A 17,655-nucleotide genomic window follows, 5' to 3' on the forward strand; every position below is an offset into this window, starting at 1 on the left:
TTTAAAGGGGGGGGGGGTTCCCCACCAAAACAAAATGTGTTTTCCCATTCTTCTACTAAAACAAACAAGAGTAGGTGAAACTGTAACATCTGCACCTCGGCAGCATGTTACCTACCACTAAAACATAGGAAGTTGCCTTATATCACCTGCTTGAAAATCTGCTTTGTCAGAGGACATGAGAGAACTCAAAGGCTTACAAGTGACATATGAATTGTTTTTATTCCAATACATCCTGCAGTATTCACTAACTGCCAACATAAAAACCAAGCAAGCTTCAATAGGCATGGAGAACCTCACCCAAGGTTTGTAACGTTATGTCTAAGTATTGTCCAGCTTTAAGACCATTCCATACTTTAGAACTGCACAGGATTTAAGTACTGAAACAAGCTATAAACTACTTTGTTAGAAGAGCTATTAAAATGTCCTATAAATAAGGCTTCGTAGAAAATAGTAACATCTGACTCCAGAATAGCTGCAGTATAATCCTAGCAGACAACATAGTATCTCTTGGGTTCAGCTGAGGTTGGTTAGTTGACATCGCATCAAATACGCACTAAAACGTTTTGTACTACGCACACACATTCTTGGCCCTTCGTTACACCTCCCTGCTGGGTTTTCAAGTTAGTATCCATCCTCTGTTCTACTCACATGCTGGGCTCCTGCACTTCAATAGAGCAGCTTAAATGGTAGGAAACATGCATAACGTGCTGCATTAGATACTCTGCCTTGGAACACAACTACTTTAAATAAATATTCCAGCCTGACTCTTCGATGAACTTTCCATCCAATAAATAAATATTGCATAGCTTTTGGCCTGTGTCTGGGAGGCGATTTGGAATGTTGCTGGTTGCCACTACAAGTCCAACATTAAATACTCAGTGCTTCGAGCTCCTGGGGCCTCAACATCTTCTTTGCAGCAATGATGGTGTTTTTCATGAGCATAGCAACTGTCATGGGGCCAACCCCGCCAGGAACTGGAGTGATGTAGCTGGCTTTCCGCTTTACTCCTAAAAAAAGGAAAGGAGAAATTGTAACACTGAGAGAAAAGGGTCAAAGGAATCAAAATGCCTAGTGCTTGCTGAGAATGGGCTGCCTGCAGCATACAAGGCTAGGTGACTTCTAGAATGAAACAGTGAGGAAGACCTGCCCAAAGGAAGTCACAGTTCCAAGTCTAAGTCATAAGTTACAGTTGCACATATTTAATGTTTCTCAGAATTTGCTTAGCCTCCACATTTCTGGTTTCCAGAAAAGTCTGGGACTTTTGTGGGAGCAGCTGTGGTAATATTACAGAATTAAGAAAATGACAAAATGAAATTTCACAGAGCTAGATGGGCAGGAGTGCAAAATAACTGCCAGGAAAGGTTATAAAGCTGTCCAGGGCACAATTCCCACTCTCCTGATCACTGGAAATCCAACCTACATTTTTTTTCTGGACTATGGTGGTAATATGCATGTTTCCGAGCTATTTACCAAAACTACAAAAGCTAGAATTTTTTTTAAATGAAAACTCATTGGTAAAGCCCTTGATACAGACATTCCAGACCCACCATCTGCATTATCATCCTGTAGATGTTCAAAATCCTAATTAACCTCTACGAATTCCAGAACTCAAACTGCTGCAATGGAGCACTGCAGTGCCACCAGTTTTGGCAAGGGTGCAAGCCAAGCCCTATGGCAGTCCCCAAGACAAGAAAAGGCAAACCCTCTAACAGGTTCTGTTTCCTGCCACACAAGCTTTGTCCCTAGAGCATCCTAGAAAGGGGGCTTCTATCGCAGGAATCATAGAGCTATTCTTTCCCCCTTTTTTCTGAAAAAGTTCCGGTCGCAGAGTGTATGGTGTCAGGATCTTTCAGCAAAAGAATGGATTAAAGGGAGATGGGCTAGGAGCCAGGATTCCTGGGTGGTTTGAGAACAGGTTTCTGGGAAGAGCGTTGGTTTTATCTGATCAAAGCAGGTGCTGGTCCTCTGAAATGCTCTTGGGCAGGAGTTGAATTTGAGTGGTGTAGGGACCTGGGCGTGAGTGGTATGTGAATGTGCATGCACATGCAAGCAGCCTCCTGCCACCCCAGCAGACATCCAGTGGGCCCCTTGAGACATCAGAAGGGTTGTGCACCCCTGTGCTACAGTTCGGGGGGGGGGGGAAGTAGTCCATCTGTAGGGCATCAGCAAAAGAGCCGGAAGCCAAATTACTGAGCAGTTTATGCTTTCTCTGGTAGCTCTGACATAGTGACCTACAACAGGGATTCTGGGCAGGTGCCCATCCCTAGGCTTCCCATCACAATGGCCAAACCTAAGTGCTGCTCACTCATGCAATATGCAACCTAGTTAAAGCTGGTTGAGCTGGGGTTTAGGTAACTCAATAGCAAGCTGTATGCAGCAGACCTTTGTGCTATAGCTTTTAATAATTTGAACTCTTGCCATAAATTACTGAAACAAGGTCATATCCAGGACTCCACTCTGTACTGACAACGGTACCCTGAAATCAAAATCCATAGCCCACCAGCTGCTTCATCCAACACAGAAGTCGCAGGATGAAGTTACAAGGAAGAATTACAATCCTTTTTTGGCAACATATTAAGTGACTAGATATATTCTGCATCAAGCTCTTTTACTGCCCTCTGGAAAAAGCTATGCAGCTTGTTCAAAGCTACAACCTTCCCAAGTACGGCTGAGGTACCATATTTGCCTAACTCAAGAAAACTGCAATCTATGTAGGGCATGGGGAGTCTGATTCTTCAGACCGTGCAAACACCAATCTCCTCCCATACCTTCAAAATCCACATCTCCGACAAGTTTTGGTTTTGCAGTAACAGGGTCTTGAACTCTGTTTATGCCAACATCAATAACTGCAGCTCCCTCTTTGATCATATCGGCTGTAATCAAGTTAGGAATACCTGCAATTTAATGAGACAGGAGTCAATATGAGGGACTGAAATTCACCGGTTGCAGCTACAAAACTCAAGGCCATTTCCAGTTCCTAGGTTTGAAACCTTACCCACTGCAAGACTATCCCTGCAAGCCTGTGGGGCAGCTGCTTGAAGCAGCATGTGGAAGTCCACAGGCAGAGGCTCTGGCATCAGAATCCCACCAGAACCCCTGCCAGAGTAATTCTTAGTATCACCACTTGCGGAATGGCAGGTATGTCCTTCCAGCACTTCTACTTTCAGCCTCCTTTTCTTGAACGAGCCATTCAGGATCTTACCTGCAGCTGCAACCACAATGTCAGCAAGAATTGTGTGCTGCTTGAGCTTTTCTTTTGGAGTGTACCGGTGAGATATTGTTACTGTTGCATCCCCTGAAAAGAACAGTTAACTGTGAGAATTATACTCTGGGGAGACGCAAGGTCTGAATCTACCGCTAGATCTCTGGGTGATTTGCAGCAGATTGACGAGGATTCCTGATGCACAACTGCTTAATAACGTGAAGTGGATGTGTGTATGAAAGGACTGTGAGCTCTGTTCAAAAAAATTCCTGAGCTCAGAATTCTTTAATTCCAGCATATCTTTTGTGCACTAGGTAATCTTGTGGGTTCTAGAAAAAAACAACCTAGACCCAAGTCTGCACATCCCTAACCTAAAGTAGTGTCCATGGGAAAGGTCATCAACACAACACCAAGTAGGGAGGTGGACTTATGGTTTATGGCTCAGTTACAAGGGGAGGCACCTGAACTGATGCTAAATGAAGCAGCATTCAGTCTGCAAATTTTCCACCTCCCCTTGTCACCACAGGTTTTCACTTCCCTAGTGGAACAGTTTGGTTTTCATTACTCTCCATATTATCGCCAAGAAGAGATAACCAACAGTTTAATGACTGAGTTAACTGCTTTTGCTGCCTGAAGGACAGAAGTGGGTCACATGCCATTTCCAAAAGTACCCATCAGTTTTTTCAAGGCCAAGCATGCACTCTGAGAGCAAATCAGAGTATCGAGGTGGACTTAGGTTTGTAGATACTGAAGAACACAATCACCCAATCCTCAGGAGCAGAATCACGGGACAAGGCACACATGTGCGATTTATCCTCAGCGCTTTCTGCAGCACGTGTCATACTATCAAATCAGGGAACACGTATCTTGGCTTTCTCAAGTTCCTACCCTTAGTGCAACTTATGACAGTTAGGCATGTCAGACATTGGCCAGCTAGATGAGTCTGGAGATAAAGTCTGATCTTACCTCCAGGACGTTCGTGCCTGCCATCGGTATGCAGAAGCATTGCAATGGGCATCCCAACATTCTTCGATCGACCAGCCACAACAACATTCTTGCCCAGGGTTGGGATTCCTGCAACACAGCACACACACCTACCAAGTGAGGCTCTGTACTCTTTCAAACGACCTTAGAAATCCGCAGTATTTGCATGCAACTCCTACCAGTTCTCTTGATGATCTCCCACACACCCCAAGGAGTTGCTGGCAGCATGGAATACTGGTCCAGGCACATCCGACCCACATTCACAACATGGAAGCCATCCACATCTTTTTCAGGGTTCACAGCATTGCAGACCTTTCGCTCATCAATATGCTCTGGGGGGGAAAGGAGATTTAGTGCTATGGATTCCATGACAGTGGAAGGGGAAATAAGATATTGGCATATGTGGATGTCAAGAGAGGTTAATCTCAAAGAATTCCACTAGATGACCCTGGCTGTTGGATATCTGCTATACAAACAAGACGCCTGGACATGTGGATATGGATTAATCAGCTGGTGGATTATTGTGTGCTGTGAAATACCCAGAAAGGCTAGAGATGGCCTACAAAAATAGAGAAGCACATGCCTGCCTCCTCTTTTCCAACCCTATAACTCAAGTCACACATCTCAAAGGCTCATAGGTCCTAGGGATACCTTGTGAAAAGCTCCTCCTAAAGTTACACGCTTACCAGGCAAAGGCAGCTGCACTAGCAGGCCATCGACACTGGCATCATGATTTAGTTTGATGATTAGGTCAAGCAACTCCTCTTCAGTGACAGAGGCTGGCTTCAGGATTGTTTCACTGCTGATTCCTACAAGAAACAAACATTAAAGAAGAGGCTCAAAAAGAGATTGAAGTTGGCAGCACAAGCTACCAGGAACGGCTCCTGTATACGCTCCAAGAAAGAGAGCTAATACAGGCCCCTGCCCCAAATCACTTGCAATTAAAAGGATAATGCATTCTTGAGAAAAGAGGGAGAAGAAACAACAGCAGCACACACAGACTTGAGATGGTAATCATTTCGAGTTGCAAATTATTTTTAGATAATTAAACTTAAAAAGCAGATTAGAAGAAAAGTCTTGAAACTTTTCTTGGAAGACTAGTCAGGCTTAGATGGAAGCTATAAAAATAGATGTAATGGCCAGTATCCCATATTGGTTTTTCAGGTGATCATTGTGGGATTTTGTATACCAAACTGAATTTTCCCCACCCATCTTTTGGGTTTGGTACTCTTTATTCTGATACTCTCCAGTCAGTGAAGTCAGAATATCTTTCTGAATATCTAGACACAGGACCTATCTATTGTATTTCTAATTAGCACTTTCCATCCTAGAGTCTGCAAGCTATGCAAGGGACTTGTTAGCATTGGCTAAATGAACCCATGAATGCTGGAGTTGCTGAACAGAGCAAGATTTTTGTGCATGTACTTTAGAATACATGAGGCCCACTGTCCACAAGTCAAGCTGCAGAAAGAGCTGATGGAGGTAGTGAAGATTCAGCAACTGCAGTCTGATCACTGACAGGAAAGCCTCATGCGCCTGCTAAGCATGCTGCCCCCTAGGGTCCTTCTAGCTTTAGATTTTCAACTCTGATGTTCCTGATTGCTGGCAAAGAGAACACTGAAAAACTGTTGCCTAGGTCAGAAGTGGCATCTTTTGGCAGCCCAACAGGTTTTGGTAGCAGTCCAGCAACCCGAGATTTCACTGTGAAACTTCACCCCTCTGCCGCTACTGTCGTAGCAGGATTTACTGGAGAGGCAAAATTTGTTGCATTTTTCAGCTTAGGATGTCAGGTCTTGCTTCAGCCTCCCATCTCACAGGCTGTGCAATAATTACTGAAGTAAAAGTGAAATGTATGGAATGGTCATAAAAAGCACTATACTACTACAAGCATTACTGTGAAAACGACAATGTATAAAACAGCAGCCACCAGCCGGTTAGTGAGAAACCTAAACAGGCAGGCAGGCAGGCTGGGGGAACAGGCTACAGCCGTTGCTCAGTCACCTTGGGCAAAGCCCTAGTGCAGCCTGTCATGTGGCTGAAGGGCGCTCAGCTCCTCTCTTTTTCCTAGGATTAAGGCATCATCCCCCTTCAAGGATCACTGCCTTGTCGTGGCAAAGGGGCTTGCGTAACTCAGTGAAGCCATAAGCTATGCCGTGCAGGGCCACCCAAGACAGACAGATCATGGTGGAGAGTTCTGACAAAATGTGGTCCACTGGAGAAGGAAATGGCAACCCACTCCAGTATTCTTGCCAAGAAAACCCCATGGAACGTATCACAAGGCTAAAAGAGATGAGGCAGGAAGATGAGCCCCTCAGGTCAGAAGGTGTCCAATATACTACTGGGGAAGAGCAGAGGGTATTTCAAAGTAGCAGCAGAAAGAGTGAAGCGGCTGGGCCAAAGCCAAAAGGACACTCAGTTGTGGATGTGTCTGGTGGTGAAAAGAAAGTCCGATGCTGTAAAGAACAATATTGTTTAGGAACCTGGAATGTCAGATCAATTAATCAAGGTAAGCTGGAGGTGGTCAAACATGAGATGGCAAGATTGAAAATCGACACCTGGGGAATCAGCGAACTAAAATGGACAAGCATGGGCGAATTTAATTCAGGTGACCATTATATCTACTACTGTGGGCAAGAATCCCTTAGAAGAAATGGAGTAGCACTCATAGTCAATAAAAGGGTGGAGAAAGCAGTACTGGGGTACAATCTCAAAAATGATAGAATGATCTCAGTACAAATCCCAGGCAAACCATCACAGTAATTCAAGTCTATGCCCCAACCACTGAGGCCGAAGAAGCTGAGGTTGATCGGTTCTATGAAGACCTACAACACCTTCTAGAACTAACACCAAAAAAAGATGCCCTCTTCATCATAGGGGATTGGAATGCTAAAGTAGGAAGTCAAGAAATCACCGGGATAGCAGGCAAGCATGGCCTTGGTGTACAAAATGAAGCAGGACAAAGGCTAATAGAGTTTTGCCAAGAGAACAAGCTGATCATAGCAAACACTCTTTTCCAGCACCACAAGAGGCGACTCTACACATGGACGTCACCAGATGGTCAATATCGAAATCAGATTGATTATGTCCTTTGCAGCCAAAGATGGAGAAGCTCCATACAGTCAGTCAAAACAAGACCTGGAGCTGACTGTGGCTCAGATCATGAGCTTCTTGTTGCAAAATTTCGGCTTAAATTGAAGAACGTAGGGAAAACCACTAAACCATTCAGGTATGACCTAAATCATATCCCTTATGAATATACAGTGGAGGTGAGGAATAGATTTCAGGGATTAGACCTGATAGACAGAGTGCCTGAGGAACTGTGGACGGAGGTCCATAACATGGTTCAGGAGGCAGCAACAAAATCCATCCCAAAGAAAAAGAAATGCAAGAAGAAAGCCAAGTGGCTGTCTGATGAGGCTTTACAGGTAGCTGAGGAAAGAAGGGAAGCGAAAAGCAAGGGAGAAAGGGGAAGATATATCCAACTGAATGCAGAGTTCCAGAGAATAGCAAGGAGAAGCAAGAAGGCCTTCTTAAATGAACAATGCAAAGAAATCGAGGAAAACAACAGAATGGGAAAGACTAGAGATCTCTTCAAGAAAATGGGAGATATCAAGGGAACGTTTTGTGCAAATACGGGCATGATAAAGGACAAAGAAGGCAGGGACCTAACAGAAGCAGATGAGATTAAGAAGAGGTGGAAAGAATACACAGAAGAACTATACAGGAAAGATCTGAATGTCCCTGACAGCCATGATAGTGCGGTCACTGAACTTGAGCCGGACATCTTAGAGAGAGAAGTCAAGTGGGCCTTAGGAAGCATTACTAACAACAAAGCTAGCGGAGATGACAGTATTCCAGCTGACCTATTTAAGATCCTAAAAGATGATGCTGTTAAAGTGCTGCACTCAATATGCCAACAAATTTGGAACACTCAACAGTGGCCACAAGACTGGAAAAGGTCAGTTTACATTCCAATTCCAAAGAAGAGCAACGCCAAAGAGTGTTCAAACTACCGCACAATTGCGCTCATTTCACATGCCAGCAAGGTGATGCTCAAAATCCTACAAGCTAGGCTTCAGCAGTATGCGAACCGAGAACTACCGGAAGTACAAGCTGGGTTTCGAAGAGGCAGAGGAACTAGAGATCAAATCGCCAACATTCGCTGCATCATGGAGAAAGCAAGAGAATTCCAGAAAAACGTCTATTTCTGCTTCATTGACTACGCTAAAGCCTTTGATTGTGTGGATCACAACAAACTGTGGCAAATTCTTAAAGAGATGGGAGTACCAGACCACCTTACCTGTCTCCTGAGAAACCTGTACGAGGGTCAAGAAGCAACGGTAAGAACCAGACATGGAACAACCGAGTGGTTCAAAATTGAGAAAGGAGTATGACAAGGCTGTATATTGTTGACCTGCTTATTTAATTTATATGCAGAGTACCTCATGAGAAACGCCGGGTTGGATGAATCACAGGTTGGAATTAAGATTGCTGGGAGAATTATCAACAACCTCAGAGGCAGAGACGATACCACCCTAATGGCAGAAAACGAAGAGGATCTAAAGAGCCTCTTGTTGAGGGTGAAAGTGGAGAGTGCAAAAGCTGGTTTGAAACTCAACATTAAAAAAACGAAGATCATGGCATCTGGCCCCATCACTTCCTGGCATATAGAAGGGGAAGAAATGGAAGCAGTGACAGATTCTACTTTCTTGGGCTCCAAGATCACCGCAGACGGTGACTGTAGCCATGAAATTAAAAGACGCTTGTTCCTTGGGAGGAAAGCTATGGCAAACCTAGACAGAATAGTAAGAAGCAGAGACATCACCTTGCCGACAAAGGTCCGTGGAATCAAAGCTATGGTTTTCCCAGTAGCGACGTATGGCTGTGAGAGCTGGACTATAAGGAAGGCTGAGTGCCAAAGAATCAATGCTTTCGAACATTGCCTCATCTGGAGTACTGTGTCCAGTTCTGGGCACCACACTTTAAGAAGGATGCAGACAAACTGGAGAGGGTTCAGAGGAGGGCAACAAAGATGATCAGGGGACTGGAAACAAAGCCCTATGAAGAGAGACTGAAAGAACTGGGCATGTTTAGCCTTGAGAAGAGAAGACTGAGGGGAGATAGGATAGCACTCTTCAAGTCCTTGAAAGGTTGCCACAGAGAAGAAGGCCAGGATCTCTTCTCGATCATCCCAGAGTGCAGGACACGGAATAATGGGCTCAAATTATAGGAAGCCAGATTCCGGCTGAACATCAGGAAAAACTTCCTGACTGTAAGAGCAATACGACAATGGAACCAATTACCTGGGGAGGTGGTGGGCTCTCCCACACTGGAGGCCTTCAAGACGAGGCTGGACAGCCATTTGTCAGGGATGCTCTGACTTGGATTCCTGCACTGAGCAGGGGGTTGGACTCGATGGTCTTGTAGGCCCCTTCCAACCCTACTATTCTATGATTCTATGAACTGTAGTGCTGGACTGAAGGAGGTCAAATCAGTCAATCCTAAAGGAAATCAACCCTGACTGCTCATTGGAAGGACAGATACTGAAGCTGAAGCTCAAATATTTTGGCCACCTAACGCAAAGAGAAAACTCCCTGGAAAAGACCCTGATGCTGGGAAAGATTGAAGGCAAAAGGAGAAGGGGACGGCAGAGGATGAGATGGCTAGATAGCATCACTGATGCAATGAATATGGACTTGAGCATGCTCCGGGAGAGAGCGGAGGACAGGAAGGCCTGGCGTGCTATGGTCCATGGGGTCACGAAGTCAGACACGACTGAACGACTAAACAACAAGGCATCATCACAATGTGCAAAGCAAAGAGCAGATGAGGAAGCAGCAGCCCGAACAGGCTTCAGCACCACTTTCCTGGAGTTGGTCAGGAGATAAAAGGCAGACCAAGCCACAGCTCCTTTAGACACCCAGGTACCAGATGCTCACCTGAGCCCCTTTTTCTTGCAGCAATACCACCAAAACTTCACCAGATAAAGCAGTGTAAGAACTTACCTACATCAGCAGCTGCTTTGGTTTTGTTCAGTACATAGGAGTGACTTGCAGGATTTTCACCAACTAGAACCACACTGAGGTGGGGCCTTTTGTTACCAGTGGCGACCCACTGCTCCACTTCATGACGGGCTTCTTGTCTAATCTGCCGTGCCAGCTTTCTCCCAGAAATGACAACAGCTTCATTCCTGCAAATAAGGTTTTATTTTATTTATTTATTTATTTATTTCATTTCTATACCGCCCAATAGCCGAAGCTCTCTTGTTTAAAGCTTCCTGCCCCGCTCCCAAATTCAAGTGATGACACATTGAAGCACTTCACATATTGTTCAGTCTTCCCAAGCATCAGTGACTCTTCAGTCATATTGCCAGGCCAGCCTGCCCAGGGATTAAGCCACGTGGGTAAGTTCCATAGCTCTCATAGGAAGCAAAGTCCCATCAAAAGGTGTGGACTTGACAGAGCAGTTCAAAGCATGTTCTTTGCTCAGTAGCCAAATAGTCAGAACAAGAATCTCAAGGATGCTAAAACAGTTTAGTCACCAAGATAATTGACTGCTATGTAGCATTATGTAACTGCTTGACAAGGCCACATGCCAGGCACTCTCTAAACAAAGGACAAGAAAATGAAGAGACATACCAGACTTTCTCTTGTGCTCAGAATGCAGCCACCACATCAGTGAGATTTCACACAGCATAAACACGACCAAAGTATTTACACCTACAAATGCATTTGGGCTTTCTTTGTACAAAATAAACACTGTATTCTTTCCTTTGAAATATATATACATTTAAATTAGCGTTAACTTCTTGCAAAATCTGGAGGATTTTTTGTGCAGAATTCAAACAGCTCCAGAAGTAAGCCATATGTTTCTACTGTGGCTCAACCAGGCTGGGGTTTGGGCCAACGTGTGAAGCGTATTCATGGGTCTAGAAACATGCAACCCAGAGCCCTAGGCAATCATGTTTCCAAAGTCCAGATTACTGTTTTCAGATGCAGCAATGCCCTTTAAACATTACAGAGGAGGCAGTGCCTGCCTGTGGCAGAAACATGTTGCACGTGAAGCAGCTCTATGAGCGCAACTCTTGTGGGCTAATAGATTATGTTTCACATGCTTCTTTTGTGAGCTCACCAGACCAAGAAGTTTAAGAAAGCATCACTCAGTGAAACACACACCAGTAAAATGACATGCAACTGAACTGGTACCATCAAAAAAACTGCTGCTGCTGCTAACACCTAGCAAGTCCTTTCCAACATCTCCAAAAGGCCTGGGAAACTGCTTTTGCCATTTTCTGCACAGTATGACCAAGGTTTTCAAGGCATTTCCTGGAAGGGGAGAATTGCAACTACGTTTCAAAATTGCAGAACGTTATCTACCATACCAGGTTTCCACAAGAGATAAGACCACCAGGGCAAAAAAAATATACGGGAGGGCCCTCTGCTTGGCCTGTGGGAGGCAAAGCTACGCAACATCAGAAGGTTCCTGTCAATACTGCTGCTTTATTCTTAACTAACGATCTTGAAAGTCTCGGACACCCAAATTCTTCTTCCAGAAGGGAAGTGTGTTCGTCTACTACTGCACAAACAACGAAGAGTCTTGCGGCACCTTCAAGGCTACCAATTTTTTTCTGGCATACACTGCTATGATGAAGTAGGCTGCAGTCCACGAAATAACTGTTCGTGTTTAAGGTGCCACAGGAGTCTTGGCTGGTCCGTTTCTACTCGCTTATGACCTCTTAAACCAGCTCTCCCCAGCCTGCGTTGGAGCACAACACCCATCATCCCCAGCCAGAATGCTTAAAGCCATTCGTTCTCCGCAGTTCCTCGGGCCGGGGCGAGCCGCTTCCTGCCCGGCTCGAGAGCCGCCCCGGGCGGGTCTTGCGCCGCCCCACGCAAGCGGCGCGGCAGATTTCATCAGCCTGCTGCCCTCCGAGCCGCCGCTGGGGGGAGCCGAGCCGAGCCGCCACCGAGGCACTTCGGCACCCGCGGAGAGGGCACGGCGCGGGCGGGCCTCCGCGGGCCCGTCCGGGCGGCTTTGTCCACCGCCCCCAGAGGCCGGCAGGCAGGCCGCCCCTCCCCGGTTGGGAGCCCAAGGGCGAGCCGAAGCCGCCGCCGCTTCCGCGCGCCCCAGGCCGCGGGGGGAGAGCCGCCGCCGCAGCAGGGGACGCCGGCGGGGCTCCGAGGGGCGAGCTGCCGCCGCGCGCCGGCCCGGGGGCCCCGCTCGCGGCGCCGCCGCTGCCAGGCCGGCTGCGCCCGGCGACGGAGGCGCCGCCACCCGAGCGCCGGACGCGCCCAGTCCCCTCGCGCCCTTCGCCATACCTGGGAGCGGTAAGATGGAGCCGCCGGGCGTCCCGCGGGAGCGGGAGGCGGCAGCCGCAGCAGCCGCGGGCGGCCCGGCCGACGGCGCGGAGCAGCGAGAGCGGCGCGCCGGAGGTTGCCATGGCGACGAGCGCAAGCGGCGCGGCGCTAGCGGAGGAGTGGCCAGGCAGCGGCTGAACGCGCCTTATAAAGCCTTCGCCGGGCCCCTCACGCCGGGCGCGGCGCTATTGGCTAGAGAGCACGCGCCGGGAATGACGCCAGCACGGCGCTAGGCCGCTTGCGATAGGCGGGCGGGAAGACGGGCGCGCGCGCGCGCAGAGGGGAGCGGGAAGTAAACGGCCCCCCGGCGCCTTGATTGGTACAGCAGGCAAGGAGGGGGCGCTGATTGGGCCGCGGGTTTTGACGTAGGCGGCGCTTTGCCTCGGGGGCTAGCCGCAGACCGGAGGGGGGAACCCGCGGAGGGGCCCGAGGCAGAGAACGGGGGGCCGCAAGGGGCCCACGAGGCCCTCGAGTCCAACCCCTGCTCAGTGCAGGAGTCCAGGTCAGAGCATCCCCGGCAGGTGGCTGTCCTGCCTCGTATGGATGCCTCCAGGGCGGGAGAACCCACCGCCTCCCTGGGGAATGGGTTCCATGGTCGTCTTGCTCTCACAGTCAGGAAGTTTCTCCTTATGTTCAGCCGGAATCTGGCTTCCTGTCACTTGAGCCCATTATTCCGTGTCCTGCACTCTGGGATGATCAAGAAGAGATCCTGGCCTTCTTCTCTGGGACAACCTTGCAAGGACTTGAAGAGCGCTATCATGTCTCCCCTCAGTCTTCTCTTCTCAAGGCTAAACATGCCCAGTTCTTTCAGTCTCTCCTCAGAGGGCTTTGTTTCCAGTCCCCTGATCATCTTTGTTGCCCTCCTCTGAACGCTCTCCAGTTTGTCTGCATCCTTCTTAAAGTGTGGTGCCCAGAACTGGACACAGTACTCCAGCTTAGGCCTAACCAGTGCTGAGTGGAGGGGAACTAGTACTTCCTGGGATTTGGAAGCCATGCTTCTATTAATGCAGCCCGAAAGAGCATTTGCCTTTTTTGCAGCCACATCCCATTGTTGGCTCATATTCAGCTTGTGATCAACAACAATTCCAAGATCTTTCTCGCTTGTAGTGTTGTTGAGCCACATATCCCCCATCTTGTCACTGTGCATTTGGTTTCTTTTTCCTAGGTGCAGAACTTGGCATTTACCCCTATTAAATTTCATTGTATTATATTCTGCCCAACGTTCCAGCCTATACAGATCACTTTGAATTTTGTTTCTGTTTTCCAGGGTATTAGCTATCCCACCCAATTTTGTGTCATCTGCAGAATTGATCAGCCTTCCCTGCTACTCCTCCTCCAAGTCATTAATACAAATGTTGACGAGCACTGGGCCCAGGACTGAGTCCTCTGGTACCCCGCTCGTTACCACTCCCCAGTTTGAGAAGGTCCCATTGATAAGCACTCTTTGGGTCCTATTCTGTAGCCAACTGTGGATCCACCGGATCGTTGTTTCATCTAGCCCACTTTGAGCTAGTTTGACCATCAGGCTAACATGGGGCATTTTGTTGAAAGCTTTCCTGAAGTCGAGGTCTATTACGTTCACAGCATTCCCGCAGTCCACAAGGGAGGTGACTTGATCAAAAAATGAGATCAGATTCGTGTGGCACGATTTGTTCTTGACAAATCCATGTTGGCTTTGAGTAATCACTGCATTGTTTTCAAGGTGCTTACAGACGGATTGCTTTATCATCTGCTCCAGAATTTTCCCAGGGATCGATGTCAGACTGATGGGTCTGTAGTTCCCAGGTTTCCCCTTTTTACCCTTTTTGAAGATAGGGACAACATTAGCCCTCCTCCAGTCATCTGGCCCTTCACCCGTCCTCCATGATTGCTCAAAGATAAGAGACAGCGGTTCTGAGAGTTCTTCTGCCAGTTTCTTTATTACTCTAAGGAGCAGTTCATCTGGCCCCTGAGATTTGAACTCATTCAGAGTCATTAGGTGTTCCTTTACCATATGCCTATTGATCCCAAGCTGCAATCCTGCCCCTTCAGCCTGTACTTCACATTTGCCAGGGGGTTCATAGACCCTCTTTTGGGAGAAGACTGAGCCAAAGTAGGAATTGAGTACTTCTGCCTTTTCTTTGCCATCTGTTATCATTTTGCCATCCTTATTTAATAGCTGAACCACCATTTCTTTCCTCTGTCTTTTACTATGCATGTAGCTGAAGAAAGCTTTTTTGTTGCTTTTAGCATCCCTCGCTAATCTCAGCTCGTTCTCAGCTTTAGCCTTCCTGACGCCATCCCTGCAATTCTGTGCTACCTGCCTGTACTCTTCCTTTGTTGCTTATCCTTCCTTCCTTCCTTCCTTCCTTCCTTCCTTCCTTCCTATATGTGTCCTTTTATGTTTTCAGGCCATCTCTTAAGGTTTTTGTAAAGCCACATTGCCGTCTTCTGTTGCTTTCCGCCTTTTTTCTTTTTGGAATTGTTTGTAGTTGTGCCTTGAGAATTTCCTTTTTTAAAAGCTCCCACCCATCTTGGACTCCTTTTCTTGTTAGAGTCGCTTGCCATGGGACCTTACTTATCATTGTTCTGAGTTCATTAAAATTGGCTTCCCTAAAATCCAGGGTACGCATTTGGCTACACTCGGCTTTTGCTTCCTTTAGAATGAACAACTCAAGTATAACATGGTTGCTTTCCCCCAGAGTTCCTGTAACTGCTACTTTATCCACTAAGTCATCTCTGTTGGTTAGGATCAAGTCAAGGATAGCCAATCCTCTAGTTCCTTCCTCTACTTTCTGTACGAGGAAGTTATCCGCGACACAAGTCAGGAATTTCCTGGAGGGGCCCCGTTTTGCAGAATTTATCTCCCAACGAATATCAGGGAAATTGAAGTCCCCCATTACTACTACATCATGCTTCCTTGAAACATTGGCTATTTGCTTTTCAAAAGTTTCATCCTCGTCTTCTCCTTGATTGGGTGGCTGGTAGTAGACTTCGACCACCATGTTCTTTTTATTCTTTGCTCCATTTATTTAACCCAAATGCTCTCGATGGGGCTACCAAGCTCATCCTCCTGTATTTCTGTGCAGAGATATGTATTTTTCACATACAGTGCAACCCCACCTCCCTTTCTGTTCCTCCTGTTCTTTTTGAACAAGTGATATCCTTCAATTGCTGTATTCCAGTCATGAGAGTCATCCCACCAAGTCTCAGTTACACCTATCAAGTCCTAATTTCCCTCTTGTATTAAGAGTTCCAGTTCGTTCTGTTTGTTTCCCATACTCTGGGCATTAGTATATAGACATCGAAGTCGATGTGCTTCATAGTCTGGCTTTCTTCTTACATGTTTGTGAATACTATTATTGGGCGCTATTAGAGCTGTTTTCTCCGTTGCAGTGCATGAGCGTTTGTTCATTGTAACCCCCAACTTTACATCTCCCTTCCCCGTAGGATTCAGTTTAAAGCCCTCCTGAAGTTGCTTTCAGCCACCATGCACATCTGATCCTTGCCTGCTTTTCACTTCATCCAGAATCCAGCTCACTTCCCATTCAGAACCCACAGCCTCAGCTAACGGTGCTAACATCTCCATCTCCCCCATTCAGGGAGTGTTGGTTGATTTTCTCTCCCCCACTTTTTTTTTAGGTGAGGGGAGAATTTCTTGCAAGGAAGCTTATTCTGATAGCTCCCCAAGTCCCTCAGGGCCAGGCTTGGTGCTGATGTAGAGGAGGAGGTGAAGCCCCCAACCTCTCTTGAAAGGATTGAGGTGCTGCCCTTTGCCTCAGTGGCCGTGTTTGCATGACATGACAACCCACCCTGCAAATAAGCTACACAAGGTGGGTTGTTTTCCCTCTCCTTCCCCCTTGGTCGTACAGTCAATGTCCTTCATGGCAGAACTGTCTTGAATGACCATCCTGTCCACCTCCCCGCTCCATGCAACCTTTCCATTCCCCGGCACTTTTTTTTCGGCCCAGAAATTTGTGTAAATGGGGCCATAATTATTATTTTGTTTGGGGCACAGAAATTTGTACAAATTCGGCTGTAATATTATTATTATTGTATCGGTCATACAGCTGTCCAATATGTATAGCCTTGCCTTGTCAATGCCCTTGTATGCTTCAGCTGTCAAAGGGAAGGCAGTGCAGTAGGAAACGTACAAAGACATTGACAAGGCAAGGTTGCTTATAGACTAATCTGCGCACTGTTGACAGTGACGGGTCAGAAAAAGCTGGAAAGATTGGGAGAAGTGCACCAAAATGGGAGGAGGGAATATTGCCTACTTACTAAGGTGATCCTCTGGGTTTTAAGTGTTGAACTGACACTTGTCAGTGTCCTGCTTCCACTCAGCACTTCCCGGAGCCTCCAGCACATCCAGAATGGGAAGATCTAGCTCACACACACACACACACACACACACACACACACACACACACACATTTTGCGGCTCCCATTCACAGTAACTGCTCCAAATAGGAGCTGCAAAAAGGGAGGGAGGGGGAAGCCCAGACCTTCCCTTCCGTGAGGAGCTGGAAAAAGCGCTCTGGGTTCGGATGACATGACAACCCACTGGGATTTGTTACCCATGATGGGTTGTCATGTTGTGCGAACCCAGTCACTGCCCTCCCAGTGTGAAGAAAGGGACAGCCCTGGAACTTATTTTGAGCAGTGGGGCTGTGGCTTGGGCACACCTCTGAACACATGTACCATTTCTAATGGCAGTCAGTCTCAGCAATGGAGAGATTGCAAGAATTGCAGATGAAAAAGATTTGCATTTTGAACCAACTCTGTAATTCTAGGGCTTCATTCTCAGAAATGGCAGACATGGAAGTAAACCTGTCTGTACTGTGCTTCTCCAGACTCTGTGTGTGCCCCCGCCAGCAGTCTGAAGTGATTCAGGTACAGAAACTAGCTTACCTCCTCTGCTCTTTGTGAGAACTGGGTTTGCAGGGGTACCTTAGGATTGTTCCATGTTATGGATTCAAAGCACATACATGTATGCTGGCACACGTGAAGCAGCTGCACACATCTGTTCTATGCCATATAAGCAACAGACCACCATCAAATACACTAAGTGGATTAAGCTTTATGTAGATGTTAAAAAAAAACACCCTATTTCTGGTGTACTGACTCTACAAC

General features: G+C 47.1%; 2 protein-coding genes across 2 annotated transcripts in view; both read right to left on the bottom strand.

The window, feature by feature from the left end:
- The window catches only part of LOC146340798 (uncharacterized), an 815,287-nt gene that overhangs the window by 658,987 nt on the left and 138,645 nt on the right, over positions 1–17,655 (bottom strand). The window lies entirely within an intron of this gene.
- MTHFD2 (methylenetetrahydrofolate dehydrogenase (NADP+ dependent) 2, methenyltetrahydrofolate cyclohydrolase) lies at positions 201–12,665 on the bottom strand. The gene is made up of 8 exons (XM_084804248.1): positions 12,505–12,665; positions 10,192–10,376; positions 4,873–4,995; positions 4,366–4,518; positions 4,169–4,276; positions 3,203–3,295; positions 2,769–2,894; positions 201–1,007 (listed from the first exon to the last, which is right to left on the bottom strand). Exons 1-8 carry the CDS (start codon positions 12,624–12,626, stop codon positions 868–870), a joined length of 1,050 nt encoding a protein of 349 aa, XP_084660374.1. The 5' UTR covers positions 12,627–12,665; the 3' UTR covers positions 201–867.

Source organism: Heloderma suspectum, chromosome 6 (genome assembly GCF_057233095.1).
Source record: "Heloderma suspectum isolate Gila_16-S chromosome 6, 16-S_ref, whole genome shotgun sequence".
In the NCBI taxonomy this organism is placed as follows: Eukaryota; Metazoa; Chordata; class Lepidosauria; order Squamata; family Helodermatidae; genus Heloderma; species Heloderma suspectum.

Bases quoted from the DNA above. Each gene is read 5' to 3' on its own strand.
- MTHFD2 (XM_084804248.1), bottom strand. From the start codon at position 12,626: ATGGCAACCTCCGGCGCGCCGCTCTCGCTGCTCCGCGCCGTCGGCCGG. The intron at 10,377-12,504 runs GTATGGCGAAGG...CCTTATTTGCAG, and splicing joins CTCCATCTTACCGCTCCCAG to GAATGAAGCTGTTGTCATTT. The intron at 1,008-2,768 runs GTATGGGAGGAG...TCCTTTTTTTAG, and splicing joins CGGAGATGTGGATTTTGAAG to GAGTAAAGCGGAAAGCCAGC.